Raw genomic sequence first — 17,559 nt, 5'->3', positions numbered from 1 at the left:
ACCCCGTGGGCGAGGCTGCAGGCGACCATCGGTGGAGGAGATCGGAGTCCGGCGATGTCGTGCGGCTGGCTCCCTGGATCCGACGGAAGCCGGTAAGTTGCCTAGCAACATCTGGAGGGTACAGTTTGAGACCACTATACAGTGGTCTCTAATCTGTAACCCTCCAGATGTTGCAATACTACAACTCCCAGCATGCCCAGACAGCTGTTAGGGCATGCAGGGATTTGTAGTTTTGCGACAGCTGGAGGGCCCCAGTTTGGAGATCACTAGCAGTGATCTCTAACTGTGGCCCTCCAGATGTTGCAAAACTGCAACTCCTAGCATGCCCAAACAGCAGTTTGCTGTCTGGGCATGCTGGGATTTGTAGTTTTGCAACAGCTGGAGGTCCACGGTAGCGAGATCTCTAAATTGTAGCCCTACAGATGTTGCAAAACTGCAAATCACAGCATGCCCAAACAACCGTCTCGGCATGCCGGGAGTTGTAGTTGTGTACCTCCAGCTGTTGCCTAACTACATCTCCCAGCATGCCCTTCGGTGATCAGTACATACTGGGAGTTGTAGTTTTGCAACAGCTGGAGGCACACTGGTTGGTAAATACTGAGTTAGGTAACAGAACCTAACTGAAGGTTTTCCAACCAGTGTGCCTCAAACTGTTGCAAAAGTACAACTCCCAGCATGCACTGTCTGTCAGTGCATGCTGGGAGTTGTAGTTTTGAAACAGCTGGAGGTTTGCCCCCCCCCCCCCCCCCATGTGAATGTACAGGTACATTCACAAGGGCAGGTTTACAGTAAGTTTCCTGCTTCAAGTATGAGCTGCGGCAAATTTTTCGCCGCAGCACATACTCCTAGCGGTAAGCTCACAGTAAACCAACGCCAGTGTGAATGTACCCTAAAAACACTACACTACACTAACACAAAATAATGGGTAAAACACAACATATACACCCCTTACACTGTCCCCCCCCTCCAATAAAAATGAAAAACGTATTGTACGGCAGTGTTTCCAAAACGGAGCCTCCAGCTGTTGCAAAACACCAACTCCCAGCATTTCCGGACAGCCACTGACTGTCCAGGCATGCTGGGAGTTTAGCAAAAGCTGGAGGCACCCTGTTTGGGAATCACTGGCGTAGAATACCCCTATGTCCACCGCTATGCAATCCGTAACTTAGTCCTCAAATGCGCATGGCGCTCTCTCACTTCGGAGCCCTGTCATATTTCAAGGAAACAGTTTAGGGCCACATTTGGGCTATTTCCGTACTCGGGAGAAATTGCACTACAAATTTTGGGGGGCTTTTTCTCCTTTTACCCCTTATGAAAAAGAAAAGTTGGGGTCTACACCAGCCTGTTAGTGTAAAAAAAAAAATAATTACACTAACATGCTGGTGTTGTCCTTTACTTTTTATTTTCACAAGAGGTAAAAGGAAAAAAAGACCCCCAAAATTTGTAATGCAATTTCTACTGAGTATGGAAATACCCCATATGTGGGCGTAAAATGCTCGGCGGGGGCACAACAAGGCTCAGGAGTGAGAGCGCACTATGTACATTTGAGGCCTAAATTGACGATTTGCACAGGGATGGCTGATTTTACAGCGGTTCTGACATAAACGCAAAAAAATAAATACCCACCATGTGACCCCATTTTGGAAACTACACCCCTCATGTAATGTAATAAGGGGTACAGTGAGCATTTACGCCCCGCAGGGTCTGACAGATTTTTGGAACAGTGGTCCGTGAAAATGAAAATTGTAATTTTTCATTTGCACAGCCCACTGTTCCAAAGATCTGTCAAACGCCAGTGGGGTGTAAATGCTCACTGCACCCCTTATTAAATTCTGTGAGGGGTGTAGTTTCCAAAATGGGGCCACATGTGGGGGGGGGGGGGGTTCACTGTTCTGGCACCACGGGCGGCTTTGTAAAAAACACATGGCCCCTGACTTCCATTCCAAACAAATTCCCTTTTCAAAAGCTTAATGGCGTTCCTTCTCTTCTGAGCATTGTAGTGCGCCAGCAGAGCACTTGACGTCCACACATGGGGTATTTCCATACTCAGAAGAGATGGGGTTACAAATTTTTTCCTATTACCCCTTGTAAAAATGTAAAATTTGGGGAAAAACCAGCATTTTATTGAAAACTTTTTTTTTTTTCATTTACACATCCGACTTTAACAAAAAGTCGTGAAATACCTGTGAGGTGTTAAGGCTCACTGTATCCCTTGTTACATTCCTTGAGTGTAGTTTCCAAAATAGTATGCCATGTGTTTTTTTTTTTTTTTTGCGGTTCTGGCACCATAGGGGCTTCCTAAATGTGACATGCCCTCCAAAAACCATTTCAGAAAAACTCAATCTCCAAAATCCCATTGTCGCTCCCTCCCTTCTGAGCCCTCTACAGCGCCCGCTGAACACTTGACATACACATATGAGGTATTTTCTTACTCAAGATAAATTGGGTTACAAATTTTGAGAGGATTTTTTCCATTTACCTCTTGTAAAAATTCAAAAACTGGGTCTACAAGAACATGCGAGTGTAAAAAATTAAGATTTAGAATGTTCTCCTTCACTTTGCTGCTATTCCTGTGAAACACCTAAAGGGTTAACACAATTACTGAATGTCATTTTGAATACTTTGAGGGGTGCCATATTTATAATGGGGTCATTTGTGGGGCATTTCAAATATGAAGGCCCTTCAAATCCACTTCAAACCTGAACTGGTCCATGAAAAATTCCGATTTTGAAAATTTGGTGAAAAATTGCTGCTGAACTTTGAAGCCCTCTGATGTCGTCCAAAAGTAAAAACATGTCAACTTTATGATGCAAACAAAGTAGACATATTGTATATGTGAATCAAAATAGAATGTATTTAGAATGTCTATTTTCCTTACAAGCAGAGAGCTTCAAAGTAAGAAAAATGCAAAATTTTCAATTTTTTCATCAAATTTTGGAATTTTTCACTAAGAAAGGGTGCAAGTATCGACAAAATGTTACCAATAACAAAGTAGAATATGTCAAGAAAAAACAATCTCGGAATCAGAATGATAGGTAAAAGCATTCCAGAGTTATTAATGCTTAAATTGAAAGTGGTCAGATGTGCAAAAAACGCTCTGGTCCTACAGTGAAAATTGGCCTGGTCCTTAAGGGGTTAATAATTAGAGACATGTAACATATTTGGATTGTAATTTGGGGTTTTGAAAAGTCCTATGACTGATGAACACGAGAGATAAAATATTTAGGTTCAAAGCTCAGTGCACTCACACGGAACATCTGAATTCGTGGAGGAGGTCTTCTTATGACGTTATGAACCTCACGTTCTTTCCACTTATAACAAGGGCTTATTGTATTAAGAAAATTGGAAAACATAAAAGGACTTTTCTAAAATTTAGAGATGTAATTATCCATAAACAAATGAAACTGGAACTGAAATCCAAAAACATGTATGGCAATAAACAGTGAAGAAATCTATTAAATGTTATGGGCAATGGGTTTTATGTATCAAAAGTCTTAGAAAGAAAATGTGGCACTGTTTTTTATGGAAATCAGTGGTGGTCTATTTTTTTCAGTGGAGCTTAAAAAAATGTAACATGAGCTAAACTGTGATCATTTGCTGAAGGTATTTAGACAATTTTAAGGGCTCAGGCGCATCAGTACATGGACTCCATCCAGCACGTGTTGCCTAAGTAGTGATGCCAGGAGGTATTGTACTATCTTTGTTGCAGCTTAACTCACTTTTATGTTTTTAAATGGCTTTTCTTCGGAAGGAAAAGAGCTGACCCTCTAGTATCACATATTACAGGTATCTTCCCTGGCAGTCAATGGTTGCCTCTAAGAGTTTCTAAATATGACTAGGGTTTATCTGCCATGGAAGAATCTCCTCTAAAAGGAAGAGGGCTCATCTGTAGATAGATGTTTCAGGGTTCTTGACGCTTGTCGATACAATGCAGGGTGCCAGTTGGTTGGGTGAAAAGTTTTCACTGTGGATCTAAGCAGATAACATGTCTCTTTGGAGACACAGCTAATTTGTAGTAGGGGACAATATAGATGCATTTAGATGTATTTTGCCTGATCTACAAATACAATGTGTGCACTACACTAATTGGCTGGCAGAAAAGGTGGAGATAGTAATTGTAATATACAAAGAGAACATCAAATACCATCTTATGGCCTGACAAGGTCAAAACACATGATCAATGTGTGATGATATTTAACCACACCTAAATGGTCAATAACTGATTAAATACATGGATACATGATATAATCTATAGCCAACACACATATGTATCCAATGACAATTTCTGGGACCCCTTCTCATCCCCTACAACACCCAGTATATCACTGAAGAGAATAAGAGGCGAAAGAACGAATACCTATCCTAAACCTTCAATTACAGAACCAAATCTACTGCGTCTCCAACACTTGGCTGGAATGTTCAATCACAATATTCTCCTTCAAACTGCAAAGGCAACTGAGGAAAACACAACTGTATTCTTTGAAGTCCAACTAAAGCCATTAAACTGTAACCCCTTGGCCAATAAATCGCGGATCTCATCAGTTCGGCCTTTGAACTTCAATGTTGCTGCCACAGCCTTGGTGTAACATTGTGTTGCTGGCACTTGCCACCTCTATAAAAAGACGATATTGTGAATTTTTTCCTCCTCTCACGATACATGATACAGGAATTGAAAAAAATTGTCATGTATGAGAATGTGAATTGTTTATAGTTAGAAAAGTATTTCATTTTAACAACATCTGTTGAAGTTCAGTAGGAAGCACTTTAGAGCATGAAAGCTGCCACATCTGAGAAGCAGACTGGCTTTTACCAGGAATGACTGGATTACACAGCTGACTTTTCTCTGTGACTTTTCTCACTTGGTACCACTTACGTGTGTGCTTTTAAGTCTGGCAATGGTGCCAATTCCATTCAATGTCATGTATTATTTCATTGAGATCTTGATTGCCTCTATTTGCCAGTCTCTCTGCCCTTGTGATCAACATGGTTTAAATCAAGAAGTGACAAAAACCAGAGCCCGGTATTTCACAGAAAATCAGTAAACTGTGATTTTTCCTTTAGAACTTAGAATTTTTTTTTCCAGCTTTGATCCAAAGTAGCATCAACAGTCCTGTGTTTCAGATGCTTAGATTTAAAGTGAAAAAATAAATAGGCACGTTTTCCTTTTTTATCCATTCAATAAAGCTAAAAAGGCTTTAATCAAAACAAGGTGCTCCTGTCAGATCCTTTGTTTGAAGTAGAGACCTATAGGAAGTAACTGTATCACGCAGATTTGAACAAGACAGTTATGACAAAAGGAACTATTTACATCTGATGATGTCACATCACTTCATATCTGCTTACAGCAATAATGCTGATCTTACGGATTATATCATTATCATCAGGGTCAGACAGGTCCCAGGAAGAATGCACCCAAACGTGTTACTGGCAACAAACTTTTTGGGATCTATTATATAAGGCCACTAGAAAAGTCACGCAATGGTCCAATGGGAGGTTAAGGGTAAAACTGTATCTCATGTAAGTAAATGCAGTTTAAGTAAGAAAAGTAGTAATAACATGTAGAAGACCCATTTGTATATAGTATACAATATAATTGTTTATTTGACTCTATTTTATCATATAATTAATTTTTTTATTCTAAAAATGCCCCTCAGGGCAGCCATGTTAAAAGTACACACTTGCTTTTTATATTGTCTGTAAATACAGTACAGCAAGGTGTATGTGCCTTACGGCAGCTGCAATGATTGGGTGCTAATAGTCAGAGAAATGTTAATGCACTAATACAGTCTCCTGAAAGTCAGTAGAAGGACCAGGGATAAACACAGACCCTTATCTGTATAGTGCTAATATCCTATCTTATCTAGACTTCTATCAGTACAAAAGCCCTGTAGAAAACAGGAAATGTCAGCCCTCTGTGCATATATGTCTATTTTATTTGTTTTGTTTATTTTTTACTTTATGGCAGGCCTAACAACCTTGACTTTCTACAGTACTACCTAAATCCCAAACTGTAGTTCCCCCCAAATAGACAGGTCCAATAATATTAATACACATATTATGTATGCTTCTGTTGGCATTATATGTCATATACCTTGATCCTTGCACATGTGAAATTATGGTTCTGTTACTGTTAAAATGTACACTGAAACTAAATACATTTTTACAAGTTTCTAGATATAGTTATAATGCAGACTGTGTCATCAGAAAATTACCTACAGTTTAAATCAGGTTTGTATGTTAACCCTATCTTTTAAATTTTATAATAATACTGAATCCATTCTGGACATTAGGCCTATAACTAAGCTAAGACTTCCTGTTCTTTATATATCATTTCCTCTCTTTGGAGCTGCTGTGTTTCTTTACACATGAACTAGCATACAGACCTTGGCTTGAGGATTTCACTGGCAAACAGTAAAAATAAGTTGTGCTCACAGGGTTCTGCACTGAAATAGCACAGTTCATTTAGAAGTGTAAAATTATTTCTGTAAGGCTGGGTTCCCACTACGTTTTCTCCCATACGGGAGCGCATACGGCAGGGGGGAGCTAAAAGCTCGCGCTCCCGTATGTCACCGTATGCGCTCCCGTATGTCATTCATTTCAATGAGCCGACCGGAGTGAAACGTTCGGTCCGGTCGGCTCATTTTTGCGCCGTATGCGCTTTTACAACCGGACCTAAAACCGTGGTTGACCACAGTTTTAGGTCCGGTTGTAAAAGCGCATACGGCGCAAAAATGAGCCGACCGGACCGAACGTTTCACTCCGGTCGGCTCATTGAAATGAATGACATACGGGAGCGCATACGGTGACATACGGGAGCGCGAGCTTTTAGCTCCCCCCTGCCCTATGCGCTCCCGTATGGGAGAAAACGTAGTGTGAACCCAGCCTAATAGATTTGATGTGACAACTTACTGGTGGATTACATAAGATTACATAAGACTACACATGATTTACATAAATAGGCGACATTCAATTTAAATGCATAAACCACATTTTCATGTAAATGACAAGTTAAATTATGACACTAACAAGTTTTTTTTTAATGAAATTTGCGTGAAATTTACTCACTGATAAATATCTTTTCTCAAGACACTCCGGCTAAGAGGGTTATCTGCTTGTGGAGCCATGGACACAGAGGCAATCTTTAAAACCAATGTATCTTCACTGATATTCTGGTTTGCTGATAGAACAAAAACAGTGTAAAAAATAATTTAGCTTAACTTAAAGTACAGTTAAAGGAGTTGATAAATTAGATTTCCATTGATAATTTTTGTGTGATTTTGTTTTCAGCACATTCAACTATATAAAGACTAAAGTATTTCATACAATTACCGTATTTATCGGGGTATACCACGCACCGGCCTATAACACGCACCCTGATTTTACCAAGGATATTTGGGTAAAAAAAGTTTTTTACCCAAATATCCATGATAAAATGAGGGTGCGTGTGTGCGCGTGTATACCCCGATATACCCCCAGGAAAGGGAGGGGGAGAGAGGCCGTCGCTGCCCGCTTCTCTCCCCCTGCCTTTCCTGGGGTCTAGAGCGCTGCTGTCGGCCCTTTTCACCCCCTGGTTATCGGCGCCGCTGCCCGTTCTGTCCCCCTGACTATCGGTGCCGGCGCCGATAGCCAGGGGGAGAGAAGCGGCGCCGACAGCCAGGGGGAGAGAAGGGGCAGCGGCACCCATTTCCGGCGCCGCTGCCCCGTTGCCTCCCCCCATCCCCGGTGGCATAATTACCTGAGTCGGGTCCGCGCTGCTCTAGGCCTGAGTCGGGTCCGCGCTGCTCCAGGCCTCCGTCGTTGCTATGCGCTGAACGGCGCGGCGCATGACGTCAGAGCGCCGCGCCGTGCATAGCAACGACGCTGGGGACCAGCGTCGTTCCTATGCACGGCGCGGCGCTCTGACGTCATGCACCGCGCCGTTCAGTGCATAGCAACGACGGAGGCCTGGAGCAGCGGAGCAGCGCGGACCCAACTCAGGTAATTATGCCACCGGGGATGGGGGGAGGCAACGGGGCAGCGGCGCCGGCAATGGGTGCCGCTGCCCCTTCTCTCCCCCTGGCTGTCGACGCCGCTTCTCTCCCCCTGGCTATCGGCGCCGGCACCGATAGTCAGGGGGACAGAACGGGCAGCGGCGCCGATAACCAGGGGGTGAAAAGGGCCGACAGCAGCGCTCTAGACCCCAGGAAAGGCAGGGGGAGAGAAGCGGGCAGCGACGGCCTCTCTCCCCCTGCCTTTCCTGGGGGGGTATCGGCGTATAACACGCACACAGACTTTAGGCTAAAAATTTTAGCCTAAAAAGTGCGTGTTATTCGCCGATAAATACGGTAGTTCATTCATTCAGATCTAGGATGTGTTATCTTAGTGTTCCCTTTATTTTTTTGAGCAGTGTATTTAAAGTGTATGGTCAGCTTAAGTGTTACACTAATCACTATTACAAATTTAGTTCTTCAGTTCAGTGCTTTTTATTTGTTACAGTCAGTAACATACAAAGAACAGCAGGGTTTGTGTATCAGAGTTTAGGATGGCACCCGATTATGGTGCTGGTCATTTCCATTATTAGGCCATGATGGTTCTTTCCCCCTTTCCACCAATCTTTGTCCAATTCTCCTCTCCTCCTAAGGAGTATCCTGCAAAGGTTATCTTTATCCAATAGCTATGTGGATGGGACATTTAGCTCTACAAGGGCCACATAGAACACCTCTATGGTAGATAAACCATTGGTTACAGAAAACCACAGAAATATCTGAGAATTGCTATAGCATTGGTACATACCCCCTATATGATGCTGCTTTTCTTCAGCTTTCGGAACAAAGACTCTGATGACGCTGGTGTTGATGTAAATAAGAGGCAGATTGCGTGAGGACAATGTGTGAGATCTCATTGGTTGTCCAGGAGATTTGTGTTTTTCTTTTTTGCTTTGTGGTCTTCTGACATTAAAAATAGTTGAAATTGCGTGAAGCAAAGGGAAAAAGAGGACAACATCAAAAGCTTGGGCTGAAATCAAGATCTCATGAAGGAAGTGAGGGGAACTGTCTGTTGAGCCTTCGGAAAGCTTCTGAAAGCTCCGAGAACTCCTTTCACTTCTAGTGGTCAACTTGTGACGGACATTCCGGGTCACTGCTTTAGTGTACGTGAGGGAGAGAAATCCATGCTGCTGGTGTGAGCTCTCTAAGAGCTTTGCTGTAGTCTGTGTCAAGAGAAAAATAACAGCTAAAAAGTTAAAGGATATACAAGAAAATAGGGTGAAATAACAGTCAGGCCTCATGCATAGTATAAAATATAGAGGTCTCCTTTCCTACAATTTATTTTGCGCCCGATATATCCTGCAATGGGTGATGAAAAATGTCAAGATTAGAAAAATTAACACAATGTTTCCAAACTGTGTTAGGAGCTGCTAATGCTATAATGCTATTTGTAGCCACCTAATGTCTGTTATGTGATTTATAGCCTGTTAAATGGCACCTCTAATCATGCGCCCCGTGGAAGGATATGTTTGAAAATATCAGGGCCGCTTCTGATCTCGTGACTTGTTTGCAGATTTTGCGATCTGGAGACAGAGTTGTTTAAAGTCCTATAGACTTGTATGGAACTTCTGTCATTTCAGTCTCAAGGTCTCAATAGTCTGCCAGCAAGTCAAGGTATCAGTAGTGACCCTGATATTTTTGGACTTATCCTGCCACCAGGAGCATGATTAGAGGTACCTTTAAGAGTATTGCTAGCTGGTCATGAGAATGTATTGAATATTTATAGTGAAAAACTGCAGTCCTTACCAAAATTTGCAGAAAGAAAAGGTGGGCATCTGTATGGCATTCTGTACAAAAATGATCCACCAAAGCACTTAAAAGATTCAATCTGAACATGGGTTTATTTGATCATGCTTGGCATTCTGGATATCTGCATGATATTCTGTGCATAACAATACAGATTACAATATGGTGTGAACTACCGTTCTGTCAAAAGATATGTGCATGGGGCCTAAGACTGGCTGTATTTTCTATAATTTTACAATCAATGCAAAAATTATTATATTAGAGGAAATGGTCTAGAATACACAATGTATTTGAGGTTTTATTCCCCTAAATTAAATAAGTATACTGGTCCATACTGTAAAGACATGAACATTACTCCTTATTTGCTGTATGGTAAAAGGGTCTGACTTAAAAAATCATCAAATTGTTCCTAAAGAAGGTGATGTGGGTATACAGAGACACAGATTGCTGCACTCTCTCAAAGACTAGGGAGGACGCATACCATTATGGTTTTAGGGGTGGAAAAGTGAAAGCCTATTTCCTATGTTCTGCACTGGTAATCATAAATGTAATGGTGGTGCAGTTAACTTTTTTTTGTGATCATAGAGGTATGTAGAATATTATTTAAGATGCACATCCCCTGAAAAAATCTTTCATCATTTACTGCGTATTTAAAGAGTACCTGTCATCAACTAAACTTATCCTGATCCCCCTCCCCATCTGTCCCTTACTCTAACTATGCCTATCCCTGTGTTTATTGAGGTTTAAAACGCTGTGGAAATACTTTTTTTATCCCTCTTCATTAGCTCAGGAGCACTGTCTTTCTGAGGGGTGGAAGGAGGCGGGTCCCGGCAGGCATGATGTCACATGAAGCCTGGCCAGGACTCTGCTTCTGCCAGTCTTCCTGTATGCTGCTCTCCCTCTGCAGCAGTGTTTCCCAACCAGGGTACCTCCAGAAGTTGCAAAACTACAACTCCCAGCATGCCCAGACAGCCAACAGCTGTCCGAGCATGCTGGGAGTTGTAGTTTTCCAACAGCTGGGGGCACCCTGGTTGGGAAACTATGCAGTGTGCATACAGACTAAGTACAGGGGAGGGACGGCAGCCTCTCTCTCTCTCCTGTGTCTCTCTGCACTAAAAAGTCAATGCTGAGAACCAGGGGCGGTAAGAGCAATTACAGAGGCAGTAATTAAGATGAATGTCAGGGGGGGGGGGCACAGAGTAGGGAGTGCAGTGAGATAATACAATGTATAGGATAACGTGTGGTGAGGGGCAGGGAGAACACAGAGTAGGGGGGAGGGGGAGGTGACTGGCCTCTGTTATATGAGAGGCATGTGCAGGCTTGTAGCTCACAGTGCTGCTCCAGGCTGGGAGTGAGTCCTGAGCTGAGAGTACTGAACCTCCTGTGGAAGGACCAGAGCCCTTTCAGCATTAGTCCTAAAAGCTGTACACTTACTATGAAAAGCATAGGAAGCTGCCTGCAGACCAGGCATAGAAGAGAGACCCCTAGTGGCCAAAAGTATAAAATGAAAAAACTGGTATAAATATTAATATTTTTTAACGAAGATATATTACAATATGCCTACATTAATGATTATGAACAACATATTAAACGTTTTTGTTGATGACAGGTACTCTTTAACATATTTTATGCATTGTAAAAAATAATTTTGTTTGGATTATACAATATTTCTAAACAATATTTAGAAGTTGTACTCTGTCCTCATACACGTATTACAAATAGCACATGGTAGATGGGTGCCTACTAAAGTTATTTCATTAATAGCTTTACACATTTGTTTCAGCATTATACAGAATTTTACAATAAGCTCATCAATTTATCAGATGTGTTTAACTAAGGGCTAGGCAAGCGCTGCAAAAAATAAAAGGACATTTGTAACACACCTAGAAAAAGACATAGAAATATTTGCACTTTTAAAAACTGTAAAATAGCATTAATCTACGATAAAATAATTTTTTTAAATCTGATTTTATAAAAAGCCTTATGATTGGATCAGAGAAGGGTTTTCAGCAGTAAAGCAACGTTGAGCAGCTGGTTAGGTCTTATAGTAAACATATTAAGGCATTATAAATTTATCAAGGCACATTGATTGCAACCCATCACATAGCAAACCGAATACACAAATGAAGATATGATCAACTGATGAGCAAGTCATATTAAAATGAATACAATATTATTTTATTTTCTGTAACAAGCCTACATAGCTTGTGGCATTTATAATATTGGAGTTATTTTTAGACAGCAGGGCCTCAATGCAAATGTTATTCCTGCACCCAGTATAGTTATGTACTTTATGTACAGGGATCATTTCCTGGATAGAGTTAAGTGTATCTAAAGTAAAATTGCCAAATGCAAATCCAATGAATCAGCCGTCGATTTATTTCGTTTTGTAAAAATTTTGGATATTCAGATACAGAAATGTAGAGCTGGGCGGTATGACCAAATATTTTTTCATGGTATTTTTGTAACTTAAGGCGGTTCCACGGTATATAACGGTATTTTTTCACCCCCCCCCCCAAATCATGTGACCCGCCAGCGCTGTTCTGCTCCCCCCCCCAATCATGTTACCCGCCAGCGCTGTTCTGCTCCCCCCCAATAAATTATCAGCCCAGCGGGGTACTACTCACATATGTCACCCGCAAGCACTGTCCTCCTCCTCTTTGTTTGGGGCCACTGGCGCTGTAACTCTATACTGTACGCCAGTGGTCTCCAACCTGCGGACCTCCAGGTGTTGTAAAACTACAACTCCCAGCATGCCCGGACAGCCAATGGCTGTCCGGGCATGCTGGGAGTTGTAGTTTTGCAACAGCTGGAGGGCCGCAGGTTTGAGACCACTGCTGTACGCTGTATGCCTATGCCCGGGCTGCAAAAGATAAAGAAAATAAAATGTAACTTACCTACATCGGCCTTACGCTGGGGACGGGAATGTGGGACAGCCGTCAGCCTATCACTGGCAGCAGCGATGTCCCGCCCCGGCCAGTGATAGGCTGAGCCCACTGTCATGTAAGGAGCTCTGGCCGGCTTCTTACATGACAGTGCGTTTAACCTATCACTGGCCGGGACATCGCTCCGGCCGGTGATAGGCTGAAGGCTGTCCGACGTTCCAGTCCCAAGGAACAGTGTGAGGCCGACATAGGTAAGTTAAAGTTTATTTTTTTTATCTTTTGCAGCCCGGGCATAGGGATACAGCGTATAGCAGTGGTCTCAAACCTGCGGCCCTCCAGCTGTTGCAAAACTACAACTCCCAGGATTCGCTGTCCGGGAATGCTGGGAGTTGTAGTTTTGCAACATCTGGAGGTCCGCAGTTTGGAGATCACTGGCGTACAGCATAGAGCTCCAGTGCCAGCGGCCCCCAACAAAGAGGAGGAGGGCAGTGCTTGCGGGTGACATATGTGAGTAGTACCCCACTGGGCTTATAATTTATTGGGGGGGAGCAGATCAGAGCTGGCGGCTAACATGATTTGGGGGGGGAGGGAGCAGAACAGCGCTGGCGGGGCACACATGTTTAGTTCCCCAATGTGGGGACAGCACAGCGCTGGGCTGATAATTCATTCATTCCCAAGGGGAAGGGGCCCAAACGGTATTGCGGTATGGGAAAAAAATCATATCGTGCAGCACAAATATTTTGGTATTCGGTATGAACCGGTATACCGTCCAGCCCTACAGAAATGCCAATAGGGCAAACATCTGATTTAGATCAGATTGAATCTAACTCCATTCAGTAAAACTAGTAAAATGATGTTGCTAGACCATATCTATGTGAGTATTCAGTTTAAGAACTTCCATAATATACTAATAATCAGGTCACAGAAGAGTTTATGGAATTTCTTCAAACACAAAAATTTACAAAAATGATTTCTTACAGAAGGGAAGAAGCCAGAAAAGTTACTGAAAGGGTCCTGCTTGCTGACGGGTCGAACCAATGTGGTGCGTCTGTTCAGCTTGTCGGTGCATGAAAGGAAAACCCCGCCATACTGCCCCAGGCACCAACAGTTTTCAACGAGGCTTAAAGAATTGAAAAAAACATAGAAAGGGGAGAGATAGGGGGGAAAAATGCAAAATCATGAAGCCAATGGATGTTTGTGTTTTTGCCATAATGATGTTAACACCTGCTGGGCTGCAAGAATCGATAATACACTCTTATACACAATAGAGAAAATCTTACAACCACAAAATAGTGTTTATAAAATCAATAATGTTGGCTGTAGTAAATTACTAGACCAGACTCCTAAATAATGTTCCATAAAAAAATGTGTCCTCTTGTGTATAAGATATGTAAAGCTACAAAAGTAAAATTATTAAAAGAGCAGTATTTACCATACTGATCAGAATATTGACTTAAAAGGATAATGTCATTCAGCACCAATAAATCAGAGGGATGAAGATTGATAAAGTCATCAATAATAATTTTTTAAAGAGGAACAAGATTGTGAAATGTGTATTCACATAAATAGGGATGTCTAGTTTAGATATACTTAGACATCTACAATCTTACAATACATTGCCACTCCTACCTACAAACTGCAGATGCTGCTGTAATCACAGTAATTCATTAACTAGCAAATTCTCACTAGACTCATTGTAAAGTATAATCTGTTTGGGCTAGATTTTCAACTTATTCATGCTCACGCAGCAATCAGGAAACAGTACTGCCGTACTTTATATATCCTCCTTCATTGTCAAATATTAAAATAAATGAAGAGTGCATCCTGCAGTTGAATGAAGATGTTAAACATCATAAAACACTTTTTTTATGCTAGATTTGAATTGACGAGTGACAGACTGGTAATTGAATCCACAATCTCACACTGTAGGGGATTAGTATGTACTAAAATGTCTATATTTTCCTCAACTGCATTGTTTATCCTCCTCCAGCTGAACTGTTCCAACTTTCACCTGAATTGCTCCTTCCCCCTCCCATCGAGAATTGAAGATGGCGCTGGAATGTAGCAGAGAAAAGAAATGCTACTTTCTAGAAAAGTATGCAGAAGGAGATTTAACCAATAAAGTGCTTTTAACGCCCAATTCACACAACCCCTTTTGCAGACATTACTATCATCTATATAAACCTTGTACAGTCTCTTCCTGGTTTAATAACAGGGGTGGGGAAATTTAATAAAAACTACTTGTCCATGGGACTAAAATGGAGCAAAATCTACTTGTCTCTCATGACGATCCACTTGTCCAGACCAATTTTCGCTTTTACACTCAAATTTTTTCCTCCTTGCCCTATAATAGCCCAAACTACCTATTATAATGATAACTTTTAATTTTTCAATTATATATTCTCCGAACAAAATAAATAAATACCGGTGTGTATATATATATATATATATATATATATATATATATATATCTATAGAACTTCCTCCGCAAGGAAACAGCACCCAACACCAGGTCCAGGTAAAGTGCAAGCTACAGGGTCTTTATTGCATCAAGAAAGACAATGCGACGTTTCGGCTAACAAGCCTTTTTCAATGCTTGAAAAAGGCTTGTTAGCCGAAACGTCGCATTGTCTTTCTTGATGCAATAAAGACCCTGTAGCTTGCACTTTACCTGGACCTGGTGTTGGGTGCTGTTTCCTTGCGGAGGAAGTTCTATGTGGATCTGGGGGTTACACTGCACCACACCTGAGCAATCCTGTGCTGGAGTTCCCATAGTGATTACTATATATATATATATATATATATATATATATATATATATATATCAGTGAAGTGAAATTGAAATAGTAAAAGATAGTTTAGCAAATTTGGTGGTTTTCTTTTCTACACCATTTACCTTGCGGTTGAGCTAACATGTTGTTTTGATACTTTTGGCTGGCTTGATTACAACAGTACCAGTTCTGTATTGTTTACATCATGTTTTACTAAATTTTAAAAAATTCTGAACTTTTTCAAAAAAATAATGTATTGCCATTTTTTGACCCCTGTAGCTTTTTTTTTTCACATACCAGGCTGTATGAGAGCAAATTTTTTGCGCCATAATCAGTTTTTTATATCGGTACCATTTTGGTATTGATCTGACTTTTTAATTGCTTTTTTACTTTTTTTTCTGGGATATTATAAAAATTGCAGTTCTGTGGTTTGGTATATTTTTTTACATTTATGTCATTTACCGTACGGGATACATAAGGTTATATTTTAATAGTTCGTACAATTACGCATAGAGCCATACTAAATATGTTTATTTTTATTATGTTTACATTTTTTATATTGGAAAAGGGGGTGATTTGAGCTTTTAACATGGAAGGGGTTAATGTGTGTCTTTTAAACTCTTATTAAAACTTTTTTGGTTCTTGTTTTACACTATATTAGACTTTTAGGAGGAATCATTAGATTCCTCATACAGATCAATAGAGTTCTATTGAACTCCATTGATCTGTGTGCTCTGCAATCCATTGATAGAGCCTAGTCCAGTCAGGCTCTATCAAAGACAGAGCCACGGACACCAGGGAAGCAGAGGTAAGCCTTCCGGCTACCTCTATAGTGGATCTCCCTCCCCCCCCCCGCGCAATGACGCTGCGGGGGGGGGGGGGGGGTCCACCCCACTAGCCCACCAGAAAGCATTCTCATGTGCCTTTAGACGCCGCTGGATGCTTTGACAGCGGCGATCTAAAGGGTTAGTAGCCAGCCGCGACAATCACCGCATGCTGGCTATTATCAGCCGCCCATGACTACTGAGAACAGCCGGGGGTTGCAGACTATGAAGCAGGCAGGAGTCAGGAGCCTTTTCCATAGAGACTGCTGAGCGCCGCCATGCTTCTCAGGTCTGGCCCTACTTGCCCGAAGCAGGACTAAGGGCCGGAAAAATTCACCTGCCCGGAGCCCGGAACTGCATGTCCCAGGCCTTGGGTGATAGGTATTCCATATCCCTGAATAAAGAAAGTATCATACAACTATCAGCTTGTGTTGTACTTTCTAGCGTGCGCACAGCTTCTGATAAAACTAACAGGAAGAGGGCAGATCTTCACTGGGTACAACCAGGATCTATTTCACTACCTACAAACTGCAGAGGCTGCTGTGATCACAATATTTTATTAACTAGCAAATTCTAATTAGACTCTTCTTACAGTATATTCTGTTTGGGCAAAATGTTTTACTTATTCATGCTCATGCCATATATATATATATATATATATATATAAGTAGAAGGGAACAGTACTACAGTACTTTACATCCCCTAATCTAGCAGATTCCTAACTTGACCAAAAGGAAGATAAGGAAGACCTTATTGGGCTATTTTTACAAGGTTCTTTGGACATTAGACATCACCTTCAAAGTACAGAATTGCTTGCCATGCATATATGAGAGGAACAGGCAGCAGTAGAATTATGTGAACCCTGCATGTAGTGTATATTGATCATCAGGTAAGTCACACTGTAATATCAGCACTGATTGACATTATCCTTTTAAAAAATTATTCATGTGTGAAATATATAAACCTTGTACAGAATTACTTCTGATCAATAAAATGTCTCAACTTGGAACAGGTGTTTGAATGTACCCAGGGTTCAGCAATCCAGCAAGTGCAGACTACCGCTGCTCAACCTAAGATCATAAGCATATGAAGAGATCAAGGAGGCTGCTAACTTTCAGTAGTTGTGGACTTATCTAGAAGCTTGATTAGGCTTGTGGCGTGTGATTCCAAGAATAAACTAAAGGTCTTTAATGTTCTTCAAAGAGTTGTCAACCTTTAAATGACTTTAATGCATTTACTTGGACAAGTGATGCTTATAATATTGTTATATACTCTGTATCAATATCAAAATGTAGAGAGGCTTGACATC

General features: G+C 41.4%; 1 protein-coding gene across 3 annotated transcripts in view; it reads right to left on the bottom strand.

Annotated features, from left to right (window-relative positions):
• The window catches only part of VPS13B (vacuolar protein sorting 13 homolog B), a 1,225,788-nt gene that overhangs the window by 504,458 nt on the left and 703,771 nt on the right, over positions 1–17,559 (bottom strand). For 2 of the 3 annotated variants that reach the window (XM_056522379.1, XM_056522375.1), the window contains exons 28-30: positions 13,634–13,775; positions 8,773–9,187; positions 7,066–7,177 (exon numbers count right to left, since the gene is read on the bottom strand). In XM_056522379.1, the coding sequence (XP_056378354.1) occupies positions 7,066–7,177; positions 8,773–9,187; positions 13,634–13,775 (669 nt within the window). Of the gene's footprint in view, positions 1–7,065; positions 7,178–8,772; positions 9,188–13,633; positions 13,776–17,559 lie in introns of those variants that run through there. The other variant, XM_056522376.1, reaches the window with a different exon arrangement.

Source organism: Hyla sarda, chromosome 5 (assembly GCF_029499605.1).
Source record: "Hyla sarda isolate aHylSar1 chromosome 5, aHylSar1.hap1, whole genome shotgun sequence".
Taxonomy (NCBI): Eukaryota; Metazoa; Chordata; class Amphibia; order Anura; family Hylidae; genus Hyla; species Hyla sarda.
This window is presented reverse-complemented; position numbering and strand designations above follow the sequence as displayed.